This window comes from Hydractinia symbiolongicarpus, chromosome 13 (assembly GCF_029227915.1).
Source record: "Hydractinia symbiolongicarpus strain clone_291-10 chromosome 13, HSymV2.1, whole genome shotgun sequence".
NCBI classification, from domain to species: domain Eukaryota; kingdom Metazoa; phylum Cnidaria; class Hydrozoa; order Anthoathecata; family Hydractiniidae; genus Hydractinia; species Hydractinia symbiolongicarpus.
The window spans coordinates 13899078-13927029 of NC_079887.1; the positions used below are offsets into that span (position 1 = coordinate 13899078).

Genomic DNA, 27952 nt, shown 5'->3' on the forward strand with positions numbered 1-27952 from the left:
ATCCCTGATGATCCCTACACAAATCCTACATCAAACTGCATTGTTGACAAAAGAGTGTTAGCTGTGCCCTTCATGTACATTTCAGGCTGGAATCCTGGAGTGAGAAGATTTGCTAAAGGCGGCACTCCCTCCCTCCAGTCTCCCGCAAAGTGTAAGAATTATGATCACGAAGCTAGGCACCTTAAATGTTTTTAAAATTGTGTATATTATATATATCTACTCCATTTCAATTAAATTGAGTTGAATTCTTATAGAAAGGAATAGAACTTTAAACCTTTAAAGATCTAGGACTTATATCTTGGAAATCAGGAAATGAGAGATTCATAGATATTTTTTCAAGCTCCTTCATATAAATCAACTAGTTTTTTTTTTGCAGGAAGTAAGCTTTAACAAAAAAATTGATAAAGCATTAACTTGAAAATAAACACTTACGATCTATAATTTTGTAACACATATAAAATCTAATGACATGCAGTAAGTTATTCATATGTGTTTTCTGTTTTTTAGTAAATTAAATCTAAATTCTGTATTGACAGCATTTCGATTTGCAAATTGCCAATTGTAGCCTGATAATTTAAATCCTGTTTTAGTAAATTAAATCAATTCCGCATTTTGTTCTCGTAACAGCTATATACATAATACTATATATACATTATTAAATGTACGAGATGTTTGGTACATCATCCAGTAAAAAATCACAATTGCTTCAAGCAGCTCAAAATGAACGGCAATTACGCTTACAACAAAAACAGCAAGAAAAAGCAGTGATAAAAATTCAGGTGTGTATTTTTTTTAAATTCTATTTAGCAGATTACATTAGGTGCATCTGCGAACACAACAAGTTCAATTATTCCAGATTCACCAGCTGAACAAAATAACCTTACTTTCTCTTGACTTGAATTTGATGTATAGAATATTGGACAGGGCCACTTAAAACACAACTATGTTTTCCCTTTATACTTGCCCTGACTTTAATTAATTAACTTGCAGTGCAAATAACCAGTTTCAGTCAGATGTGTTAATTGATTTATCCTTATGGAATAAGAAACTTTAGAGTCATTTAATTATAATACAAGAACAGAATGTCCGTGATATTTTATATGGCCCTCTGTACAACTTTCTTTTATAGAGTCAACTTCAACATTTAAATCTTTGCATTTTTATTTTAGGCATATGTACGTATGTTTATAAACAAAAGAAGATTTCATCACAACATTAGGTATATTATATCTTTCAAATTTTGGTGTTTGCATGTTAGACCTTATCATAAGAAAATTGCTTCTGAATTGCTAAATTACACAAATGGCAATGATTGTGATGCAAGCAGAAACAATCATTCATTGATCTTTTTTATATCTTTTCCGTCAAACTTTATTGACTGATTTAAAAACATTGAAACTTGAATACTTTCAATATATTTGAATTTTTTGCAATGCCATTTTAAGGTTTTTTTTCTCACCTTCATTGTAGCTTAGATTTTTTTCTTGTGTCTTTGTGTTTAAAAAGGAGGTATTTTTTACAAGTTGGACCTATTAAATATGCAACAAAAAGTTAGTTTAAATAACATAAATGTTTTTAAAGGAATGAGTTCGATGCTTGTTTTGAACAAAAGCAGACAAACATCACTCAGCCAGGTTTGTAACAGTATTTTTTACTATTTTTCAAGGCATTTAATTACCTTTTGGGCATTGTTTTGCTGAGCGTCCCTTTTCTTGTGAAAAATCAACATCTATGCAATGAAAAACAATATTAAAATTTTACAACAAATTGACACTCTAAGTGGAATAAATTTTACATATTTTTTTTTTTTCATTTTTATTTGCATTTTCTTTTAATTAAATCCACCATTTGCTCTAACAATAGTATTGTGTACAGTGCAAGGTATTCATTTTATTGTTATTCATTCTAACATGGTGTCTTTATCAGTTAATAAAAACAACCAATGGAAAATTTTAATTTATTTAAATCGATGAGAAAAAATTAAACTTATTACGTAAACCTTTTTCTATAACCATTAGGCATATATATAATAATGCTTCTTTCACTTAGAAATTTCATCTATATATGTCTGTTTTTCTGCCTTACTGCTTTACGCTCTTTTATATGTCATTGAACAACTTGTGAGCAACTGTTTTTTATACAGTACTTTTACTGTGGGAATCCCTGACTGCTGCTTTATCATTCTGACATGGGAAATTTGAAATGAAACACCTCCCCAAAATAGAGTTATATGTTGAAAAACTGATATATAAAAATTAGATGTGCTATGTCTTTTGTAGTGGCTCAAAAAGATCTATTATTTTTAGAAGGCTCTATCTCCACACAATTGATAATGTACTAATACAATAATAGGCCTATCAATAAAAAATAACATCAGATAAATAAATTGCTTCCCCAAGGTTACAATAATTTAAACTGGGCGAGCAATCTAAATAAGTAAAATAAGTTTATAAATGCATATTTTATAACAATGTCTTTTTTATTTATTTTATTTATCTTTTTTATATATTTTGGTTCTTTTTTACTGGAAATAATAAGAAAGGAAACATTGATTTCCATGTGAGATAAATTGATATTGCTCAGCTAGAAAAAACTTTTTCTGAATTGGAGGAGCAATTAATGGCTCAGCTAGTTTCTTAATTCTCAGAATTGGGCGAGCATTTGCGTGAGCAAGAGCAATTGCTCTCCCCTTATTGATAGGCCTGTAATACACTTTACAATACTAATACAAAGTGTTTATTTAATTCATAAAGGTCTCTCTATTTAGCTTTAAATGTATTTCTCCAAGCAAGAAAATTGTTACTTGTGTACAACTCAACTCAGGATGAACAGGTACAGTACCACAGCATTTGTGTGTATGTTTAATGTTGCTTTAAAATTTAAAACATTAGGTAAACCAAATTTATGGCTAGAATCACCTTATTCCAGATACTTTACAAGATAAAATTTTCAGTAGTATGAATTTTCTACTGTTTTAAACAATTTTCCCTCTGCATTTTTAAAATATATGTGGCATCTTTGTCTAGTGTTTCATTAGTATTTGTGAAAAGTTTTTGACTATTTTAAGTGTTAAGTTAAAAAAAAAAATTGTAGGACAATAAAACAAGATAATCTAACAACATATGGGTAGACTCCCTGTACTGCAGTGTCTACTATTTTTCGGAGCAATTATACCAACTGACCCTTATTTTATGTTGATTGAAATTCTTTTCCTGATTTCTTTATTTAAGATTTGTTATTTGTTATTATTTTCTTTCGTTTAAAGGTATGCACCCTTATTATCCTGTTTTATATTCATAATTTTTTAGCGTTTTCTGTTGCTATGCAAGACCATCGTTACAAGTCTTGACACCGGCAAAGAGCCTAAAGTAAGTTTCATTTGCAGACTCTTCAAAGCAGCCAATGATGCAAGATTTACACTGTAGCTTTTATACTAAGATTCTTTATAAGACCTATCCAAGACAACCACTTTTCTTCTCCTTAGAGAGGTTTGACTATGCTCTCTTAGAAAAAATTAGAGTTTTTTAACTTGTTATGCTAATGTTATCAAAGTTTGGGAATTAAAAAGAGGATATTGGCTTTCCTTGTGCTTTCCCCCTTTTCTCTTTTAAGACAACAAAATAACACATGAAAATGTTGCATAATATTTAATAAGGGTTGATTCTCCATAAAAATTGGTGACTTTTGTGTTATCTAAAAATGTGCAATAAGATTTTTTCTTCAAAATAAATCTACAAAATGAAGCAAAACCTTTTTTCAAATCGAAGCAAAATATTTTCCTCATTCTGTCTGCCGGAAACACTGAATTTTTTTAATTTGGCATTATATTGTTTGTCTGTTTTTATTAAGACTAACATAGTTGATAACAAGGCTAGCTTTCCCTTAGTTTCCCTAAAATCTCCTAACTGGCTAATAAAAAACTCAGTACTCCTAAAATTTTGACCTAAACATATTTTTTCTTGTAAAATCCTTTTTTATACTTTATGATTTTCATCTCCCATGCACCTATATATTCACTTTATTTGGAAAGTTTTATTCAGAATCTTTTTTTGAAAGTATAATCTCTGGTTTTTAATTTATATCAAAATTTTATGTGATTCTTTTTGTTGTGCTCCATTAAAATGCAGCATTTATAAATCACATTGGCATTGAACAATTTCCAATGGTTATGCTGGTGTTTTAACAAAAAAATTTTGAATAACCAAAAGTTTTCCTCTCATTTTCTTACTACATTAAACTGTTGCTCGTGTATTGGAGAATCTAATCACAAAAATATTCAAATTACTGACGTAAATAACAACTTTGTTATTATGAAACAGATTTAAATGGCGTTTAACACCGACAATTCGTTAAGAACATAAAATAAATTATCTTAGAAAGGATGCATGACAAGGATAAAAATTGTTAAAAAAATGTTAAAGAACTTTTAAATACACACACTGGTAGCCGTATTGTAGAGCGTTCGCTTCCAGTGCGGGAGGTCTTGGGTTTAAACCCCAGTTTAGTCATACCAGAGACTATGAAAGTGTGAATCTGTCTTTTCTGCTTAGCGTTCAGCATGAGATTAGGATTGATATCTTAGGCGGTTGTCTAGTTAAGTGATTGCTCCGCTTGCACTACTTTTGTAGCTTAAATGGGAGCTTTAAATGCACTAGGCCCCCCTTCGCAGGACCCTCCTTGATAGCAGTACCAATAGGAACTGAAGAGGCTATCCTGGAAAATAATACATTTTTGAGAACACAGTTCAATGTAGATTTGACAATTGAAGATTGAATAGATAGTACTGCAAATTATGTGAAAAAACTGTAATAGGAAACTCCTTTTTTAATAGACATTTTGCATTATGAAGAGCTTATGTAACGATATGTTAATATTACATTTTTTGGCTTATGGTAACATGTTTTTTATCAGTACTGGTATATGTCAGTGATGTTAATAAAAGAATGGACCAGTGCTTGGTTGAAACATATTAAGCAGTTGTTGGTTATTTGTTCCAATCAACTGAAAACGGCAAGGGTAAGTTGTTAACACTTTTTTATATTAAATACCTTCCAACGTTATTTCTTGTATATGGTTTCAAAGTTTATGCTAAACACTTGGCGATGAAAAAATATTGTTTTTAGTCAGGTTCTTATTTAATCATAATAGTGATGACAAAATAATCCCCAAGACAATAGCAGGCATGTGAAATTAAAAATAAATAACAAGTCTAAAATTTTACAAATGTAGTCCTTTCTTTGTTCATTGTTTTTAATAATGTTCGTAGTTGTTTAAGTTTCAAACTGTTGTGTAAGATGGAGTTTCAAACACAAACAAAAGAGAATTTTTTTTCAAAATGGCTACTTAAGATATTTCGTAATTTTCCTATTTAGTAAACTAAACAAATTATTTCATAAAAGTACAACTCTCATTTATCGTTTTTTTGCTTTTTATTTTGCATATACCACCAGACATCTTTTGAAATATGTTTTCAACCTTGCTGTATGTAGTATTTTAAGTCCCTAAGAGTATTTTAAGTATATCAGAATTTTTTGAGTTCAGAGGGCCCTTTAGTACTTTTGTGTCCCTAAATTACTTTACATCCAACATCTTACATACATCCAAGACGGTAAGTTTACATCTTCGTTGCACTTTTTGTTTGTTTGTTTGTTTGTTTTATTTAAATCATAGATGAGATTGTTACAATGCAGGTTGTTACATTTCAAAAATATTTCTTTGAAAAATATTTCAATAAATATTTATAAAAAAATATCATAACCAATATTAATTTTTTGCACATTGTTTTTTAGACTCATATATCATCTGGTAGCAAATCTGCGAGTATTTATTTAAGCATGGTATTGACATTTTTTATTCCCCCCTCCCCCCATTAATGTATTAATCTGCATACTAAAAAGGACAGCAAAATATTCCATTGAGATGGCCAAACAGTTTTAAACCTAATAGCTGTTGTAGTCATTCACGTGAATACTCTGGATAAGCAGGTATTATAGTGCAATCATTTATGAGTATATATCCAAAGTTGCTAATGTTTTTATTCTGCATTCTTAAATTTTTAGTAAGTCCGTTATCATGGAAACTTGTTTAAAACAAAATATTTTAGCCGCCCAATTCATGTAAATAGCAGATAGAATAACAATAGTGTCTGCAAGAAATTTTGGTGATAACTAATATTGATATTGCAACTTAGGAAATTCTGACATGTTTGGAACATTAAAAAAAATAGTATCATAACATTTCATTTCTAGTATTATCATTTACTAAGGAAAGCAGGTTACTTAGGGCTGCACATCTAAAGCTTACAGGAATTTTTAAATACTTTAATTTTTAGATTTTAAGCATTTCAAATTTTTTTTTATTTATATGCATTCTAGTTGGTGACATTCACAGATTGTACACATTGGAAAATATTAAAAATAAAAGGAGGTAAAAATTACTATATTTTTTTTTTTTTTTTTTTACAATAATAAATATATTTATTCATTAAAAATAATTACAATTTAATTGAAATATAAATAAACTAGGGTTAAATAAAATGAAAATTGATAAAGAAAGGACGGTATAGAGTAAAACTGTCTTGTCAAAGGCTATGAGCCACGCGAGTGTTTGACTGAATAGAAGAGAAGTGCGCATTCGTAACTAATAAAGTAAAAACTTTATATTCTGGCATCTACGCAGGCAAGATCAAAATCATTAACCACCTCTGTGTGCAACTTGGTATAAATTACTATATTTGAAACTACTACTTATATAACTTAAAATTCAATACTTCCTTTAGTAAAAGTATTTTTGACTAGTCGATATTCACCTCTCTGTTGACCACAATATTTTTCCAGACTTGTTTGGGTGCATTCAAAAGCTCTTTTAAACTCTGTTACCAACCTTAAGATTTTTTTTAACTTTTACTCATTTTATTTTTCTTTAAAAGACAACCACACTAGGACTTAAAATAACGTTTTTAAACCTGTAAGATAGTTCCTTGAAAATACCGGTGATCTTACCTTTCTAACACCTTTCTAAATATTTAAAGCCAATAATCTAGATAATCTACGTAAACTAAAATGTCAAAAACATGACCCCTTCGTAGTTGGTAACTAGATTGCAGCTGTTACCTAGCCTGCGACCTTTTACTGGTGCAGAGATGAACACAGATGAGAAACGTTTAAAATAAGTCTGCCAGCAGAACAGGATGTATGTCATTTGCATTATTCCACCTAAAATATTCTTTAATTTCGAAACTGAAATATGTATGTTAATAACTGAAAAAACAAATGACAAATGACTAGGAAAACAATTTCAAAACACCAAGGTCAAAAATTTATATCACTAAGCTAGCAAAGCATTTTGTTGACATAAGGTAGAAATTTGTCAGGACTGAGCACATCTTTGCATGCCCAAGAGAATTGCTAGCTCTTTACTGATAGGCCTAGATATTTGACCTAATAATTCTTAATGAATTATTTGAAAGGTTAATGTATTTTTGTGAATAAGGTAAGGCTATATCAGGTGTGTGTAACTGTATGTTTGCTATTCACTTTAGCCAAGCCTTGCTAATTTTATTCATTCAGCAGATTTAACCTTTATTCCAATTAGGGCAAATATATTTTAATTCTATCACTTTAAAATATTCCTTACTTTAACAAAAAACAAATTTTGTTTATTTTGTTATTTTTTTTGCAAGTCTCAGCATAATATCTTTTAGGAGAAAATATTCGACCTGTCATGCAGCAAGTCTGCTCATCTGTTACAATGGAATTAACTGCAAAAGGGTTAATTATCTCATTACAGGTAATCCTTTATTTTTTCTAAATATAATTAAATACATAATCATTGTTTGGGGTTATATGTCATAATATGTGGTGATCATATCCTTGAATTTTAATGAAAATTTGCTAATGTCCTAAAAAGAAATTGTTTCGAATTAAAATTTTGTAATTCGACATATTAAAATTCTTTTATAAACATTACGAAAAGGAATTTTCCAAGAAGTAATTAAAAAAAACATTTACTATTTTTTTCATCAAATCCTGGTGAAATTCCAGCCTTTTGTGTTCTGGAATGGTCATAAAATGTCAAACAAATTGGTCCTGGAATAATAAGAAAAATGTCCTTGAATATAGATTTGAATTTTTAGTTATCACCAAAAAAACTTTGCACTACACTTTTACATTCACTTGCTAGACTATTTATTTTGCCCATCATCAGTTGTTTAAATCATAACTAGTCAGTGACTCGTGGAAAAATTCCATGGTTAGCCCGTCTTTTAATACCTCATTGCGTGCGTGTCGCTACTTCGGTACCATTTTGCATGGCAAACAGACAGACGTATACGGGTATTATAATATAGATAATTTTTTTTGTAATGGCAAAAGAAGGTGTACCTATCATTTTCACAATTAAAGTCCAGATAATGTATTTTACGTTGAACACAGTAAAAGTAAACATAGTTTGAAAGTTTAAAACTGTCATTGTCTTTATGGTTAGAATGAAAGTATTAAAAAATCTGCCAGGCACTCTACGAGAGTGTTTTTCTATTTTTTCACAGGTAAGTCATTACTACACTTTACTGGAAGCAGATGTCTGATTTATTTTTTGTTTATTTTTTAGGAATTTCTCATGAATGGTTTAAACAGATCTTCAATATGTCTTAATACGTTGTCCCTATCTGCTGTTACTGCTTTAATCATCAGGTAAACTTTTTAATAATAAAAATAAACTGGAAAACTGGAAAATTTCATTAGAAAGTATATTTACGATTTGGAATAGCTACTAAAAAACTTTCTAAGAGTGGTTTGCAAAGATATCATTTTGTTTGCATTACTAATTTGAAACTTGATCACTTTTCGAAGTTATTTTGATGATGTTGTTGGTATTTCTTTATACTGCTTTCAGGAAAACGTTTATATATAGCTTCTTTTGAAATATAAAAATTATACAAGCATGCCAGCTAGACAACTACCTGAGAAACTTATCTCTTTCTTGTAGTGAACACTGACCTGGAAACTGGAAAGAAAAGGATTATATTGTTTTAATTTCTGCCTTGACCTAGTAGTTAAGGATTAAAACCGTGGAATTACAACCATGACCTATTGAAGTTTAAAACCTTAAAACTACGACCTTATGCATTAAATGTGAGCACTATACTAATAGGTGTTTAAAAAAAAACTAGGAGCGTTGTCTTTATTTTTAACGCTCAAAAGGGGGACAGTTTTAGAGATTTTAACAAATGAATATTTGGGTTGACCCGTATTATTCATAAATAATTTATTTTTGAATAATGCATTTAATTGTAATAGGTGGCATGCTTAAAAATCAGATGTAGTGCTGCACTTGTTATAAATAGTCCATTAATTAACGAACGTAATTAGCGTAACAGCCTGTTTGGAACTTTTCAGAAAGCAGTTTCAATGGATACTGAAAAAACTGACACTTGTTCACTTTATTTTATTGTAGAATTATGAACACGTCCACGATGAACAGTACGTCTGGTATAATGATCCTGATACTGAAAGTACTTACTGTTCCTGCATATATACGTCATGTTAATAGTCTCTCTCCTGATGTAAGTATTTTTTCACTGAAGTTAATGCTTAATCACATTTAAAGGGATAGAGCCACTAGAGAAAAAAGAGAATATTGTTTTTCTACTGTTACTGATAATAACAATTTTTATAGGCAACCAAACTTTTAGTTGATTTTGATGCTTATACTAAAGTATTGGACGCGCTTCACAATTACGAAAACCTTTCCAAAGTGTATTCTTCACTTGATGCTCATGTTTGTTTATGTCTCATAGGTAAGGTCTTTTGGATGTCTGTCTTTTTTCATATCAACTTGTCAAAATATCGTTAAACTGAACGAATCCACAGAAATTTTCCAATGGTACAATGTTTTCGACATCTATATTTTGTGCATCCTTGTGGCGTATGACCTTGTGGTTATGGAATTAGCTTCATAATTACATGTTCCGTGGTTCATAGTGCGGGCATGCTTAGTAAGTGCATTACCACAGCTACAAGTCAACCCTTGCCAAGGGAGGGAGATTGGGTAGACAATGCCGGTGTAATGTATACTTCGCAACACTGGACCCACATTAATAACAATGTGTCCAACACTGAGATGACTAAATCCTGTATAAAGATTCGTAATAATAGTTAAAATAATATAATGTTTGCCTGTTAGCGTGTTGTGATGAATTACCCTTCAATTGTAGTTGCTTACTTAAAACTTCTATAAAATACAAGGAATGTGTATGCATCTCACATTTCCCATTATCGCTAGGACTTGATGCATTCTGTATTTCACATCTAAGAATAGACAGATTATCACTAAAATTATCAGTTGGTTATGATTCTACAGATTGCTTCGTTCATGCAGGAACTACAAATATTGATAAGTTGGAAACAAAAAAATATACCAGGTTTTTAAAGTTTTTATTTGGGCATTTTTTTAGGACAAAGTGCCTTAAAAAATTAAAATTAAAGTAAAATTTAAAAAAAAAAACATTGTATTTCTTTCTACATGAAGTGTAATTTTTTTCACAAGAAAGGTTTCTTCATACTTTAAGTTAAAAGAGATGTTTAAACAATGATGTACATTGTAAAGAAACCATGAAACGATATATTTAAAGGGTCTTTTTAGTGTGGTCTTTAAAGTATGGTGTTTTTCTGTGTGGTCTAAAAATGATATACAGGAATATCAGAAATTTTATAATTCCTTTGGGTTTATTTTTTCCTTTAACCCTTGTTTAAAACTTTATGTGCAAGTTTTCCTAATTATTAATCTTACACCCACCATTGACTTAGAAAAACACATTTTTTAATTTTAATGTGATTTATCTCTTTAATAATAGCCGTATTTTGTCTGTCTGTCTGTGAGAGCCGCGTCCCGTACCGGAATCACGAAATTTTTAAAATGCGCACCAATGCCAAATGCGATATATTTTTGTCCACTTTGTTGGGACGGGTAAATTTAAAGGACGGGCGAACCCGTGGATTTTCCCATGGGCTAACAAGTAGTCTATATAATAATAGCCATATTATGTGTGTTTAAAATGGCTGCACACAGTTTCATTTCAGATCCCCAAAGAGTAAATTATTTGCTGACGGACAAGCTGGTGGATTTTTTCAAAAGTTAATGAGTAATTTATTTATATCATTTAGGAAATCTTCTTAGTTTGTGCTCTATCAATATACAGGTATATCTTCTTTATTCCTACATTGTCACATTATAAGATAGTTTGATCAAAACAGTAGTCATTAAAATTATGTAATGCAACTATATAAACATCTTTGATCCTTTAAACGAAATATTTGTTCTGCAAAACAGCTTGAACTGTAGTGTTGTTATTTTAAAGATTGACTATTATAAATGTCTCCTGTTGTCAGTATCAACAGATAATGTCACTTGTTTTTTATTTTAATTATATCTTTGTCACTTTTTTTTAGAAATTTCATTCAACTAAGGATAAACTTAAGGTAAATCCATCTCATTTTTTTTATACATCAATTTCGAGATATAAAACACTTTGTATGATAGCTGTGGTGAAACTAAAACAAAAACAAGTATTACAACAACACTTCTTATTTCCAGATAATTCTTAGTGGCCTTCTAAATCATTGTAAGACATTTGTTGGTGGAAAGCATTCTGGAAATTCAAAATGGCATCCAGTTTTTGGTTGGTGCAAAGATTTAAATAAGTCAAGGTAGAGTGTTTTACAGTACTTTGGTCAAACTATTTTTTTCCTTGTGCATGCATAACACCTCTAAGAAAAACATTTTTATATGAATTCGTAAGTAAGCTAATAGGATTTGTGACGATGAAAGCAAATTTTTTCGTTGTTTATCAAATCTATTTGTTTGTTTTTTTATGTTTTTGTTTTTTTAATGTAGGTCCAATGAAAGTTATATTCATGTTGTGTCACAATTAAAATGTTTGTGGAAGCAACCTTTGGTTGGTACATTTTTCGAAAATTTACCAAATGTAAATGAATTGACAACAACTCAGGACAATGAAACTAAAGGTATTTTAAAATGAATACAGTTGAACAAGTTGACTTCAACACATGGCTTTCTAATTCGTCTATGTGAAGGCATATTTTCTTAATAACTATTTTAAGTACCCTTAATGGATTTTTTTATATATATTTTAATATTTAAAGTATCTAATTAATTCTTTCAACGGCATATTTTCTTTGACATGTAGGAAGCATTCTTCGTAGAGCGTTTATGAAAACATTTAAGAAAATATCCTCTGGTGTTGTTGATCTTAACGAACCAATAGTTATTGACATCTGCATGACATGTGATTTGTATCAAACATTAACAGCAACTTTGTCACAATTAAAATTGGAAATTGTTGCAAGTAAGATTTTTATTATTCAATTTGTTTGATTAATTATTTCTTTATACGTCAAGTACGTTTATTGTATTAGATGGTGAGATTTTTACTATCATATTCAAATTCATTAAAGATAACACCCTTGAATCTTCCTGTAAAAACAATGAGGATTGCTTCTAAATACATGGATTCTACGTTATGTTGATGATTTCAGCATAAACCTTATTTACTGCAGTTTCTAGTATAACTTTCAATAAGTCCTGCTGATTATAGCATTTTTATCTTTGTGATTGGAACTGACAGGGTTTACTTTCTACTGATCCTATTCCAGTGAATACTTTAGTAGGGTTTCTTCAAGTCTATACTTTTTTAAAATCAAATAAATAATGTCACGATCGAGCATGGAATCCTCACAAATCGCTGATCTCCTTTCGGTTGGATTTTTTCGTACAATCATTTTGTTGTGGATAATATAGTACAACATACTAACCAAGGACGGTTGTTCAATGTCATTCTCCAAGCAGTGTTGCTGGACTAGTTCAGTAAGTGTGTCATGCTCATCGCATCTCTGCATAGGCATGCTATTTGAGCACTGTATTTTATTTGTTTGCTGTCTGCTACTTTCTAGCTCATCATGAATTACATTAGAGTTAGCATCTTCAACATGCGGTATTCTTTCGTGGGTTTTTAAAACTGCAAAAAGTATTGCATTCTGCCATTTATTGCTTTTGAAGCACTCCTTAAAACTCAACTTTAACCCATCTTGATTTTGTTTATTGATAGACATTTTCCTTAATCTAAAAATAAGACATTGCTGTTAGCTATATCAAAGGCTATTACACAAATTGTTTAAAACAATACAGTTTGCAGAATAAATTTTTTTTTTTTTGGAATGTTACGCACTGCAGGTCTTGGATTATTAACTCTAGTATTTAATTTCTCCTTGGAAATTAGACAGCGAATGATAATTAGGAATATATTCAAATTGTACATAAGGGAGGAATGATAAAATGGAGTTATCCATTTACTGCTAGGTCAATGACTTTAGCCACACATTCTTGTAGAAAAAAAATTGTATAGTATATGATAACTATAAACAGGTGAGAATTTAAAGTCTTTTGACAGGTGCATTGAAGAGTTGTATATTAAAAAGCCTTTGAATCCTTAAAACATAAAACAGGTTTGATATTTAGATCGTTTTAAAAAAATAATGAATTAAAAATGGCTATGAAAAACAGTAAGAAATAACCACGAAGACTATAAAGAAAGAGAGTCAAGTATCTGCGTGTAATACTTGTGATATTTTGCAACTAAAAATCTATTTGTTGAAGAGGTATGGCAGATGATATATATGTATAGATTATTAGACCTTGCATCACATGATTTGCCATCCCTTTAAAAATGTATTCATATAAATAATAAGCATAAATCTCACTTTTGTCAAATTTTATTTTTCTCAAAACAAACAACATTAAAACCCTTTCTCTCTTTGCCATGTTCTGTGTGTAATCTTAGTTTTTATATTTTTCTTTAATCTTATCGTCATTTTATTATCAAGTCATTATCAGCATGCTCCTTTTAGAATTATAAATTTTTAATTTTTTTTGATCATGTAAGCAAGGCTATAATTGGTTTTAGGATAAGCTTGTTTAAAGAGATTTACTTCAATTCTTCTTGCACTTAAATGATGTCTATCACAAGTCTAACTTTAAGCAGCATTTAAAAGCTTTATAATTAGTCATCACAGTTCGTGCAACTACAATTGTTTGAGACAATATCCTTTAGAGGTGTGAATAAACACAAAAATGGTAATAAGAATCAACATTCACAAGATCAAAATTTTGGTGTCTTTTTATACTAAATTTAAATTTGATGTTCTTTTAAAAAAATATTTCATAATTCACAAGCACCAGTTTAAAAGGTCTCCTGTTGTTTCGTTATGTATTTGGTAAATGCTATATACAGATATAAAAAGATTATAGAAGTAACTGATTTTTATCTTAACCCAACCAGCCTACAAGTTCATGTAGCTCCAGTAACAGCTCATGCTATGACACCACAATCTTAAATTAACAGTGCAATAGTTATCAATGTTAGCAAAATACACCAGGTATAGTACACCAGGTTTTGAGTTATTTTATTCACAAACTTTTACATATCACTTACTTAATAATAATCTTTTACAGATTAATATTAAATAAGTGATTCCCAGAAATTTGACATAAAGTCAAGAAAAATTACTGCTAATACAGTAATTTTTGTGAAACACTGTTTGTAATGTGAAAATAGAGAAGCCAAGAACTTGTGTCAGTGAAAATATCATAATTTACTAATGTACAAACTCAATTAATACACTATTTATGTATGAATTCAACAATGTAGCAAAAAACATATTCTGCTTAACAAAGATTGCAGTCATGGGATTAAGGGGGAGGTCATCACTATAGGTTGGGGGGGGGGGGAGTATAACTCCTGTTAAGTGTAGAGTTGCGATAGGTTGTTTTTTTATTTAAAATTTTATTGTACCAACACAAGACAAACTCATATTTATCAACATCTTAGTTCCATTGCAGTATAATTTTTTAAGGACTAATAATAATCTTGACATTTCTGATGTTATCATTCTTATAGAAAGTGCGATGATTTTCAGCACTTAACAGAACTTGCCTCCCTGACCCAAGAAGTAGACCTTCTGTAATATGAAGAGTTACAGTTTAATTGGTGTCAATTGTCTTTAATTTTTAGCATTTTTGTCTTCGTGTATAGGATTTATGAATTTAGCATCTAAAGTCGCAAAAGTAAATAATAAAGTATATAAATCATTAAATTTAAAAGGAATACTAGAATAAAAAAAGTCAATCGCCTTGGATAGCTAAACTAAGTCTTGGTCAATTTAAATATTTGTTGACTGTGTCGCCCTTTGCTAACATTTGTTTTGCATTATATATTTTTTTTATCATCAGAACATTATGTTTTTCGTTTTTGCAATCAAATAATGACTGAAGCAAGTTTAGTAGACATATTTTTTATAAAAAACATAGTAGCATTAAATGGTGCAGAATTTGAATATTTCTTGTCGATCAACTTGGTAACAGAATACATAAAAGCATTTGTTCTGGAATAATATTAAATAAGCGGTTCCAGGAAATTTGACATAATTGTGAAGAAGAATTACTGCTAATACAGTTACTAAGGTCCACTAAGTAGGTATGAGTTTGTTTAGTCTCAAAAACGTTTCGACAATATATATCCTTCCTGTTTACATCTTGAATAAATAAACCCGTACATAAATAGATTTAATATCACATTTTAGAAAAACACATATTTCGTAAAAATCTTTACAGAATTAGCAATACAAACATTAACCTAGGAGGACAAAATCTACTAAGAACTACTCCATCTTTATTATATTTGACAACAACTGTTAAAAGTGGTTAAAAGCTATTGTCCTATAATGTCCTGCTTGTGATTGAAAATTTATCCTTTATTCCTTTCTTGTTAGAGTGAAGCGTGAGACCTAATGTGAGCACATTTCTTATTTAGGTTTAAGCCTACAAGAAGAAGTGTTGGTGCGATTGTGGCGCTTCATATATTCAATTGGACCTGGTGCTGGAATGAAAAGCATTTTAAACTTCATCAATGAAAACAGCCAGACGTTACCTAAACCTTTGTCATCTTTGTTGATCCTGTTTTGTGAATGCTCAGCCCAGTTAATACCGTAAGTTGGAGTGTTGACAAGCTTCCCAATGTATATGGTAACCAAATTTGACAGGCTGACTGTTTTTACTTGATTAACATTAACACAACAACTTGGATTTTTTATTCTTGTTTTCTTTAACTTGTATCAAAAAGGTAAATCAAGCAAGGTAATTTACTTTATTTTACAAGCATATCTAAAAATATTTGAGCGACACCTTCTAGTTAAAGATGTTTTGAATTCACTATCAAGAAAGTTTTTTCTAGTGAAAGGAATCCGTTTATGAAAACTTCCTTTTTAATTCTATTTGTATTGTCTGATACGAATTCATTTTCTTCTCTATGTATTAATCACAAAAATTATAAAGACATTAAAAGACAGTCTATAAGCATAAAATTTAATGCGTACTAAAATTGTGTTTTGAAGATACTTAGTAATACTTTTTTTTTCAAACAGTATCCTGGACGATATTGAGTTGTATGAAACACAAAAACCATACACATGTGATGACTTGGTACAGATGTCGGCTTTCTTAAATTCGCTCGTCTTCAGATTAATATGGAACGAACCAGGTAGGGACTTATACTGCAAATCAGTATCAGCTGACATCAGATGTAATGGTACTGTTACTCATTCAACTTAACTATTTTTTGTTGATCAATAGATCCATCAATGCCAAAGGAAGTTGAAAAGGATTATACAGTTCGTAACTCCGCATTAGAATTGCTACTGTTGTTGTATGATCGCGATTGTCGGAGACAGTTTACACCGCCTAATCATTGGCTAATCAAGTAAATGTTTTTGTTGTTGTTGCTGTTGTTATGTTGTTGTTGTTGTTGTTGTTGTTGTTGTTGTTGTTGTTGTTGCTGTTGTTACGTTGTTGTTGTTGTTGTGATTGTTGTGATTGTTGTGATTGTTGTGATTGTTGTTTAAGTTGTGGTTGTTGTTGTTGTTGTTGTTGTTGTTGTTGTTATCTACAACTATTATTTTTCACTCTTCTGTTGACAAAACTACATGTGTAGACTCGTGCTAATTTGACCCTTTAAAAGACAGATTTGGATGAAATAACAGTTTTTCTCGTACGTGATGTATGCTGGTGTAAGCGTTTTTCATTTGTAACACATGCTTTGTGTTTTCTAGAGAAATAAAAGTGTCCCAATTTCAAACTGAATTAAAAGAGAAGAAGCCAAGAGCTCTTACAATATTTGGTTTCATTCCTCACGTCATTCCACACATGGAAGTGAGTATTACGTTGTCTTCTTTTGTCATATCCGTGTTTCTGTAGGACTTTGTAGACCAGATATGAAGAATTAGGAATATAAGGCTTTGTATAACCTTGACACTTGAAATTTCTTTATACGGTTCCCTCTTTCAAATTTACGCGGGATTATAAAATGATTCTTGTTTATGTGTAATATTGCAGAACACATAAAGTTCTAAGAAGGATCTAAAATTTGACCTATTTGGTTGACCTTACAATTTTTGCTTAAACTCAATGAACTGGTTTGCTATTTTATTTCAAATTAAGAATCTGTGTTGTTGTTGTCAAGGAATATATCTTCTGGCTTCACGTTTCTCTAAAGATCTATCTACAATCTTGGATAAAAAATGTATATAAAATTCAAATTTTTGTACTATTCTTTAAAATGTACATATAATATAAAGTTGTTAAATGTTATCCTTGCAGAAACGTAGACCAGGTAAAGAAAACACAGTGAAAACGCACTCAATGCATTCTAGCGTGTGCAATGCAACACAATCGATATTACGACCTGTGAAAGCATGGGAAAGGACTATTCTGAGTTGACATCGTTTTCCATGCGAGTCTAATCTAGTTCACTGTAAACTTCGGCAGGTTTAAAATATGCGTGTTATATCTTTTTTATCCGAGTATGTATTCTATACGATTACATACTTAAAACAAACGTTAAAATTTACCCCTTCAAGATATTTACATGTGCAGGGTCACACACAAAATCCACCAGTCGAAAATGACCAGGAATATTATTCCGCATCATCATTTATAATCCCTTCTAATGTGTGTGTGTTTTTTAGGTTTTCTGTTTATTACGGTCTCCGCTTTTTTTCCTTATATTTAGAAAGTCAAATTTTTAATTTTTTTTCAGAGAGTAAAGATATTTCATCGTCTTGTGAGTGCTGACAAAAGGTCACTTGGTATCGATAAAGATTCACGAGCCTCGGCGCTAGTTTCCATCAAAAGATCTCGCTTACTCGAGGTAAGTAACAATTCATCTTGCCTTGATTAACTTATCAAAAAAGAATTTTATTTTGACTGTGTGCCATACTCTTGGTATCAATGCCGCAGATATAAAAACCTTGTGCGCAATGTCTTTTTAACGTCCTATTTTTATTTTAAAAAACTGAAAAATATGAATGTAAAACCTCACCCTAGTTTTCTTTGCTTAACAACCTGCTATTCGATCTGGCAGCCTCATTTGTAAGATGTATTACATGCTATTTTGTAAATTTGATTTTGAAGAAATTTTAAAGAAAAAGAAAATGAACAGGTTTCCCTGATTATGCCTTAAATTAGCATCGTCTTCATAAATTTACGAATGTCTGCTCTCCAGCGCAGTGCTTTTATGATGCAAGACCCTTGTGAAGCTACTCTACTGGAGATGTACTTTTTTTCTCCATCTTTTTATTTCTTTGCTATTCATTTTGCCCCTCTTTTTATTTTTTTTAAAAGTTATGTAATGGATCCAAAAATAACGACACTAATTTTTTTGGTAAATTTGTAGAGACCGCAGCTTGTTTAATTTTGAAAAAACAAATCAGTCAATAAAAAAGGTGTGTGGTAATTGCACCTGTGATCATAAAAAAATAGTGTTGTATAATATATATTGTATAATATATATAAGGAAACTATTTTAATAGTTGTTAATTAATTATAAGTTAGTTGTGCTAACTAATTATTGGACATGATCATTGTCTGTCATGCTAGTATTGTTCACCTCCAAAGTTTCTTCAACCCATAGATTCAGAAATAAATAATTGATAAAGTGATCCCCCTTCTTGTAAATTGTCAAGTTTTTAAAAATAATCCCAGAGTCTAGAAGTGCTGCTAACTGCAGTGTCGTTTCGTAAGGCTATTTGATGCTTTTGAATTCAAAAAATTTTCAACTGATCGAATATTGATTTGGTTTGGATGTTAATGTTAGTTTCTTGTTGTTATCTATGCTATATTTATTTATTTATATATTATATATATATTTTTTTTATATGTATATATTATAGGATGGGTATGAGCAGTTGAGTCGATGCTCAGGCAGCCAATTGAAAGGTATCGTTAGAGTGAAGTTTATAAATGACCAGGTTCGTAGTTTGTTTTTGTTTTGTTTGTTTGTTTGTTTTTGTTTTGTTTTTGTTTGTTGAATACCTGCTGATGTTCACAATTACATTTTCTCAAACTTGTGGAGTTCTATCCTTTAAGATAAGACAATAAATTGAGTCTTATTTAATCACTGTGTATTTCAGGGTCTTGATGAAGCTGGCATTGATCAAGATGGAGTTTTTAAAGAATTTCTTGAAGATGTCATCTCACATGCTTTTGACCCACAGTTGAATTTATTCAAGGTATAATACTCGTCTATGCGCCTCTCCGTCTCTACGTCTGTCTGTCTGTCTTTTATTTGTTTGTTTGTTTATTTTTTTTATTTTTTGTAGTTGACAACAGGTGGTGATGAGCAGAGATTGTATCCTTCCCCTACCTCTTTCATCCACGAGAATCATTTGTTATTGTTTGAATTTGTTGGAAAGATGTTGGCAAAAGCTCTTTATGAGGTGTGTGTCGTTTCTTCAGTGTGTTTCCACAAGCAAAGTGAACCAAGAAGTTGAGGCGACGTCTTTGATTACGACTTTCATTAAAACGAAATTGTGAGGATATCAATGTGATGTTGTAATTGTAGAAAAACTTAACAAAATTCGAATTTATTATATCTATCATGTTTAGCGTGCTTTATTTGTTTACTGTGGCAAATTTTGTAGAAAAAAAATCATTTTTAATTTTTGGACCAGTTTTGGCCTAAAACAGTACCAAGGTTATGTATTTTGTATTTTGTATTTTGTTGACAAAAACCCACGATTTTTACGTCACCGTGGTTTTAAGCATCCCTTTTTTGTTTACTATGTCAAAGTCAAATCCAGCGTTTGTACGGAGTACAAACGAGGTATTTGAAAGTGTGGCAAAAAAGGATCTTACCATGACCGCAGACTGATTTTTTCTTTTAACAGTTATATCTTTTTTATTCATTCATGTATCTAAATTCATGTGTCTCTCAAAACCTATCAGTAAAAATCATTTGAAGTTGACAATTATGAAAAGATTCAATAAACTCAGTAAACGAAGTTTGTTGCAATATTCAAAATTGGCAACATTACGAAATTACAGAGACTTATCTATGCATTAGAGGTGTATAGAGAGAGAAAGTTCTAAAAATATCAGGTATTTTTAGGCACATTTGGTCGCTATGAAAGGCAGACAAAGTAGATAAATAGAATTAGCATAGGCAAAATCTAATTTGCTAGAACTTTTTCTCTATCAATTTGTTGTAAATATTTAACATTGCTTTTTTGATAGGTTCCATATATTTTTTAACAACAACAAAAATATGAATTCATTTTAATAGGGTGTTTGCGTTACATATCCGTTACATACAGATAATAGCTTAACCTCGAAATAATAGAAGGTTACCCCCAAAATAAAAAGGTTGGGGTTTCTAATAATAGGGGGCTGTTTTGAAAAATAGAGAGGTTCTGACCCCTTTGCCAACTATGACCTCGCATTTTTACAGATCGAAAATGGGTTTTAGGATAAGGTCAGAAAAATTCATTTCATTTAGGAACACAACGTGACTGTGCTACCATGTTGATTTTTTTACCTTTTTTTGTGTTTTTACTACTTTCTAGGGTATTTTAGTCGATGTACCGTTCGCTTCGTTTTTTCTTAACAATTTATTGCAACGCCAGCATTCTATTCTGTACAGTTCCATCGACGAGCTGCCATCTTTAGATCCTGAAATGTATAAAAATTTAAATTTTATCAAGGTATTATGTTTTAGACTCTTATTTAATATTTCTAATTTTATATTACATACTTGTTTCCATTTGTTTATTTCTGTCTCCATTCTATTGATTCGTCTCGCCTCCCATTAAAAAACATCCCATCGCATCCTTCCATTTCTTTAATATTTTTTGTACAAAGGCTGCTTTGGTTTAGATGTATGTTTCATTTTTAGAGCTATGAAGGCGATGTTTCAGATTTAGCGTTGGTGTTTGCTTTCGATGAAGACGTACTTGGTCAAGTAAGTCCATTCTCCTACTTTTATTGAGTTTGAAAGAGAGTTTCCTTTTTGTTTGCCAGGGCGTTTCTTTTTTTCGTGGAAGAACGTTTCTTTACTTCATTTCCTTCGATGTATTTTTGTGACTGTTTGCTCGATGGAACCAGACTATGCCTATTCATAAACAAGGAATAATGAATATTTATTTTTGAAATTTTTATTGTTTTTTAATTTAAAAAAGCTGACTTGAAAAGTTGTGAAGCATTAACTACAACATAAATTTTTAAACATCAGGTTAAGAATATGATTTCCTTCACTAGCTACCTACCAGAAAGTGTATAACGAAGGTTGATGTATTTTCTTCGTATTTCTTTAGCTGGTTACACATGACCTGAAACCTGGTGGCCGAGCCATTCAAGTCAACAACTCAAACAGGTGATTTTCTCTTTTGTTGTTTTTGGCACATTCTTTAAAGAAATCCCGCTTTTTTCCCATATTCCGGTTTGAAAGTGTAAGCGATTTATGTTTTTTACTTGAATCAAGATGCTGTAGTTGCTGCGTTTGATTTCTTTTATTTCTGTGCAGAATTGTAAAATGTATGACCAGGGCACGAGCTTGGCTCTTTGATGTTACATCTCTTATAACTTACTCACGAATTATTAGATAATTATAATTACTAGTCGTTAACCCAAAAATATAATTACGGGTTCGCCTTTTAGCAAAATTGTTGCTCTGCTGGTGACCTGAAACGCAGCCATTTTGAACACGAAGGCCCGTCGAAATAAGTGGAAAAAAATAAATCGCATTTGTTTATCGTGTGTCCGTAGCACGACTTTTTTCTTGCACACTGACAAATGCGGGTATTTTTAGTACAGAAAACACTATTCCTTTTTGTTTGTTGTTTACCTACTTCTTTATTTCAGACTTTTTAGGGTTTTATATAAAGGGTGCTAAAATCCATTTAGCAAAAGCACACAATTGTTGGAATAAACAATGACATATTCTTTTATTATTGTTTTAGATTGACCTATATTCATCTGATGGCGCGATATCGTATTCACATTCAAATTAAAGAACAAAGTTCGGCATTTAAATGTGGTTTTCATTCAATTATCTCACCAGAATGGCTGTCGGTATTTTCAGGACCAGAACTTCAGCGTCTTATATCAGGGTCTGCGGAAACGTTGGATCTATCTGATTTAAGGTGTGGCTTTGCTTGCTTTTGCGTATTTTTTCATGCCACGACTTGTGGACAACCTTGCGTTTTTACAATTTTGGAGTACTCAGGGACCTGGAAAAGTTGGAAAAATTTTCTGTACATCCAAGAATTTTTAAGTAGTGCTTTTTAATTATTATTGAATCGAAAAAAAAATATGAATGTGTTATAGCATAATTTTTTGGACTTAACTTCAGTCCAGTTAGACTTTTTTGGACTTAACTTCAGTTCAGTCTTCAGTTACAAGGGCCCCTGTAAAATCCAGGGGCCCTTTCTGATGAAAATTTGGCGGTCAGCTTGGACCATGTTCATTTATTCCGTATTTCTTCATTTTTATTCTCTTTATTTTTTTCTCTTTGCCTAGAAATTTCACTTTTCGCTCGCGCATTTATCAAATCGTTTATATATCTTTATTTTACTTCATATAGAAACAATACTCAATATTATGGAGGTTACCATGCTGGCCATCAAACTATATCGTGGCTTTGGGACATATTGAACAATGACTTTAGTTTGGCTGAGAAAAAGCTTTTCTTAAAGGTACGTCTAACCATTTACCCCCTCTTTATCTACAAGACACCAGCCTCTCAAATCTAGCAAATGGCTCACTGGACTAGAAAAACAACCTAAAAAAAACTACTACTACTACTACTAATACTAGTAATACTACTGCTAATTCTAATACTACTAATAATAAATGCATTTGTTTGGCTATTTCTATAAAGACAAACAACCTGAATGACGGGTTTTAATTCAAACTTCAGGTTCATGAAACCACTTGTTAAATCGTTTATATATTTATGTTGTTCTTTAGTTCGTAACGAGTTGCTCGAATCCACCGCTGTTGGGATTCAAACATTTAGAGCCACAATTTTCGATACGCTTCGTGGACTGCTCCGAGGATGAGGTAGAAATGACGTTCGTTATTTTTTGACGGAGATAAACCCTTATCTCCATTAATCGTATTCTATAAGAACCAAATTTGACTTTCACTTTATGTTTTTGTTTATTTCTTAATTTAGAAATGTTATTGAATAATATTGAAATGTTTTTCTTGTCTCTTATACTTTATTAGAAGAATTACCTTGGTTTCTTAACAAGTTCTTAAATTTTAGGTAATATCAAGGCCATATCGTGTTTTTATAAAACAATTCCCATAAAAAGAACTTAGCATAAATACCCAAACCAGCCTATTTAATTTTGCAATCCGGTTGGGTTTTCATTGCAATTTTATTTCTTTCAGGATGTTGGCGATTCAGTGGGCAGTGTTGTTCGTGGTCTGTTTAACGTTCGTAAACGCAATTCATCGTCAGTAGCTCGTTTGCCAACCGCCTCAACGTGTTTTAACTTGTTAAAACTTCCTAGTTACAAAAAGAAAACTATTTTGAGGGACAAATTAAAGTATGCTATCAAATCCGAGTCTGGGTTTGAGCTTTCGTAATATTTTTATTTCCGGCTGCTGCGTTTCTTCCTGAACATGGAAATGTTGTCGACAATAACATGGAAAAGTATTAGCGAAAATATAGTGACAAATTGACGGTTTTTCAATACAGCTGAATATCGACGACTTAACATCGTAAAATGGACGGCTATATATTGAAGCACAACAAAGTATAAATATAAAATAATATGTTGCCGCGTTATAGCAGCGAATAACAAACCTGGTTACAAGATTTTGTATACATGTCTTCTTGAAGATTCTTATTGTTTTTTGTTATGTTGGAGTGTGACTGGCTTTGTTTGTGTTAATATTTTTGGAATTTAACCCTGTTTTCATCTTAATTTTCTTCCCTAGTTTTTATTGTCACCAGCTGGAAATTGTGACTCCCTTTGAACAGTTTTTACCCGAAAGACTGGGAACTATATTGCTAACTGTACATTGTTTACTGTATCCATATAAGAGCATCCAGATGATTTCAAGACAAAATTCGCTTATTTGCTTTTATTTGCGAAAAAACTAAAACAAAGCAAACTTTATATTTCCGCGAATCATCGTGCTTTGTTTCGCATTTCATATGACGCAGAGAATAACGAAAATTCATTTTCAACTGGAAATATGCGCCATATTTAATTACTACATTACGTCATTGTTGAATAACACATTCGTCAGCAAAATATATGTTTTTTTCACACGTACCAATCTTTCTTCCATACTCCTTTTAACAAAAAGGTCGTACTTCTTTCTTGTGTTTGTTTTTATTCTTTCGATGTTTTTTTAATGAATTTTATTTTATTAAAGATTGTAAAAAGATTAAGAATGTAATTTTCTATTTATTCATTAAAAACATCTTTAAACATTATATAACATTGTTTATTTTTTCATTTCTATTGACACAACATTTGTCAGTTTCGTGTCAATCATGTCAACCCTAATATTGTCATCAATTTACATGTATATACCCTGTCTGAAAACAACCTTAATCTTCACCCCCTTTTTAGTAGGGGATAATTAGGTTAGCGACAACCTCCTCCACAGGGCTGGTTATGTTTTTGTATTCGGGACGGGAAAGTTATTGACGAACAGTGTCAACTTTGAGGACCTTCAAGTCAGCATCAGGTGTACAATAACCCTAAGAACGAGCTTTAACCTCGTTCCCAGGGCATTTTGCATTGTTGATGAAGTTGTTTGTTGTTGGCCATTTCGTAATAACAGCTCAGGGGCCACAAGACCCTGTGGACGAGGTTGGATTCTGCTCAAGGATGGAGCGGATCCGATTGTAAAATTATGATTTGTAATCCAAACTGTTGAAATTATTTATCAGAACAAAAGTTATTTCTGTTTTGTTTTGTCTTTTAGTGGAGATTTAAGTTATGTCGTTTTTGCACCCTCGACGAGGGTTGTTTGTCATCTTTCATATCAAGAAGTCAAAAACCCTGAGGACGAGTGTAGTCGTTTTCCCTGTTAAACAGCATGGGATCGAGAGCCTAAAATACACAAACGAGGTTGATTTGAAAGCTTGAGCAATTAACTGGCATTCTACATTGGTTCCGATTAATTCTAGCAAATTACGTTTTAAATTACATTATTGGGGAAGCTTGTAAACAACTTGTTTATAAGATAGAAAAAAAACATTAAAATAAGTATGTGACAGAATAATGAATACCATTTTGATGCAAAATATGTTTGTGCATTTTTGCTTTCCCAGGGCACCCTATGTACTTTTTCCATCGGAATAGCCGAGTCCAACACTACAACGCGTTTCGGGAAGTTGTAAATCCAGATTGACGGGTTTTTTAACAGTCATGGGAGCTTGCCTAGGACCTGACGTCATCCTTAGAGAGTGCATGTAGGGAAATTAAGAATGTCTCGAAATTTCTGTTTGTTACACGTTTCTTGCTCCCCATACATCATACAGGACGTAAATAATAATTCAATTAGACGTCATTTTTTGCTGACACAGAACAACAAAGTGTTTTATCATTTAAATGCGCCGTACTTTTTATTCTAGACATTTAAAACTGTCCTCAAGTGAGTAATGAAAGTTGTCAGTATCAACTCTTCCGCCGTAAATCTGACTCAATTTTGAACGAGATTGAGCTTTTTCTTCAAGAAAAATGTAAATTTTCCCGGGGTTTGAAATCTGAAGTACACCCGAGGTGGTTTTGTTTTGCGCATGCGTTGTTATTTATTTTGGTCTGAACTTCATGTCATGACGAACCGAGAGAGAAGTTCGAAGAAACTGTTTGGAAATTCAGCTCGTAACACTGGTATTTTCTGTATATTCATAGGAAACTTTCATGTTATGTTCTTTTTTAACCTTCAAAGAATTTCTCCCTAACTAGCTCCTTTATTACATGCGTTTCTTTATCTATATAACTATTTGAAAATCAATGTAAGATTGGTAGGGTGGGATGTAGGCAAATATTCGGCTTGTTTTGGTTAGCCATAGATAGCTAGCTATATATATTTTTTATTTCCCGTATTTTGTTTGAAATTCTAATTTACAACTGTATTTAGCCAGTACTTTATACCATGTCACAAGCTTCCAAATTTACCTTCCTTGTCTGTTCTTCTTATACCCCCAATTGTATGACACCCTCCTCTGATAATGGAACATCATTAAAAAGCCTCCTTTAAGATTGCCTTCCCGACAGTTATCTTCATCGCAAACAGAAGAATTGTGGAACTGTTATATTTTTAGATTAGTTGTAGTATAGCATAGCGTTATGATTTTGCGTCTGGAGCATTAAGTTTTTATTCGCACACATACACACAGCACAGTCAAAATATGTAAGAAACATACCAAACAAGCAAATTCTATCACTAGCCTTTTCTGAGAACTCTACGCAATGTCTGTCTTTTCGGCAGAGTTATTTGCAAGCTTTTTAATGTTGAAGAGTGGACAAATCTCCTTCAAAAGGCATGTTTGACTCACCCAATACTTGTTGATAGACAAAGTAATGTTGACATAAAGTCTCTGACTTAATAGATCACATAGAGGTCCAAGATACAGCATTGGTGCTTTACTACAACCAAAATGTATGTTTTTTTTATTTTTAAAATAGATGCCAATATGCACAAGAATTTGTTTTTTCCACTGACTCAAATGTTTTAAAGGAAAATGCAGGTATCAGCCTTCTAGATAAAGTTTCATCATACATTGACTTTGTAATTGTTGATAGATATCACAGAAAAATATTTTGTATAAACAAAGTAAAGTTTTAAATACCCCCCCCCCCCCCCCCCCTCTCTCTCTTGTTAATGCCCCTCTCCAATCAAAGCCACCTAAAAATTTTGAAAATTAAATACACAGTAAATTAAAGTATTTACTGTGTATAACTTTTCATGTCCTTCTAATACTATATATTATGGTAGGGTGTTAGCTACATCATGCAGGTGTTAGAATACAAATGTTAAAAACCTGTCACTATCCTAAATTCCCTGCAGAAAGTAAATTTTGAGTTATTTTCATTTTCACCTTGCTCTTTTAAAAAAAACTCAATTCTTTTTGCCTGGCCACCAAGTTCCTGTTGACCTTCTGTCCTAGTACTATTATCCACCAGTATGTATGTTTGTTAAAGTTCAGCAAGTGGCTTTTTAGTGTGTGTTCTTTTTGGCTACACACACATGCTATATGAAATTAAGGTGCATACAATTGTATGCACATTAAAGCTTTTCTCTGGATCCAATAGTTGCACAAAGGTACTTATCAATAGGTAGAAAATGGTGATTTTAGGTTTTCCGTTGTCTTCAAATTTATTTGTTTCTTTTTTATAGATGAACTATCAGTTGATTTCGTGTTTGTCTTAAATTTTTATTGTTTCATTGTTTATGCATAGGTGTATATTGATGCTAAAAAGTGTTTTTTTATAAACAGTCTAATATTTCAGTACAGATCTATATCTAGAAAGTTTATTTGGTCTTGTATGGGGGAATAATGAAGGTGTTAGGCAACAGA

General features: G+C 31.4%; 1 protein-coding gene across 2 annotated transcripts; it reads left to right on the forward strand.

Annotated features, from left to right (window-relative positions):
* Nucleotides 1-631: 631 nt before the first annotated feature.
* On the forward strand, nucleotides 632-27192 carry LOC130624230 (ubiquitin-protein ligase E3B-like). 2 transcript variants are annotated; one of them, XM_057439801.1, is made up of 32 exons: nucleotides 632-779; nucleotides 1170-1219; nucleotides 1582-1634; nucleotides 2768-2832; nucleotides 3309-3368; nucleotides 4912-5016; nucleotides 5790-5837; nucleotides 6375-6426; nucleotides 7703-7788; nucleotides 8608-8690; nucleotides 9454-9562; nucleotides 9676-9796; nucleotides 11163-11197; nucleotides 11448-11477; nucleotides 11593-11705; nucleotides 11893-12023; nucleotides 12206-12364; nucleotides 15884-16058; nucleotides 16494-16609; nucleotides 16702-16828; nucleotides 17178-17277; nucleotides 18164-18274; nucleotides 19296-19373; nucleotides 19536-19634; nucleotides 19725-19841; nucleotides 20967-21104; nucleotides 21296-21361; nucleotides 21714-21772; nucleotides 22359-22541; nucleotides 22982-23093; nucleotides 23368-23460; nucleotides 23797-27192. In XM_057439801.1, exons 1-32 carry the CDS (start codon nucleotides 660-662, stop codon nucleotides 23992-23994), a joined length of 3192 nt encoding a protein of 1063 aa, XP_057295784.1. In that variant the 5' UTR covers nucleotides 632-659; the 3' UTR covers nucleotides 23995-27192. The 2 variants fall into 2 exon arrangements, with proteins under 2 accessions (XP_057295784.1, XP_057295785.1); XM_057439802.1 differs by lacking the exons at nucleotides 632-779; nucleotides 1582-1634 and having other exon boundaries at nucleotides 1180-1219.
* The last annotated feature ends 760 nt before the right edge of the window (nucleotides 27193-27952 follow it).

What these genes read in the sequence shown, in the direction of transcription:
- LOC130624230 (XM_057439801.1), top strand. Translation starts at nt 660, where the DNA reads ATGTACGAGATGTTTGGTACATCATCCAGTAAAAAATCACAATTGCTT. An exon ending in CAACTAAGGATAAACTTAAG is followed by an intron (nt 11,478 to 11,592) that starts GTAAATCCATCT and finishes TCTTATTTCCAG; the next exon opens with ATAATTCTTAGTGGCCTTCT. An exon ending in AGAAAAAGCTTTTCTTAAAG is followed by an intron (nt 23,094 to 23,367) that starts GTACGTCTAACC and finishes GTTGTTCTTTAG; the next exon opens with TTCGTAACGAGTTGCTCGAA.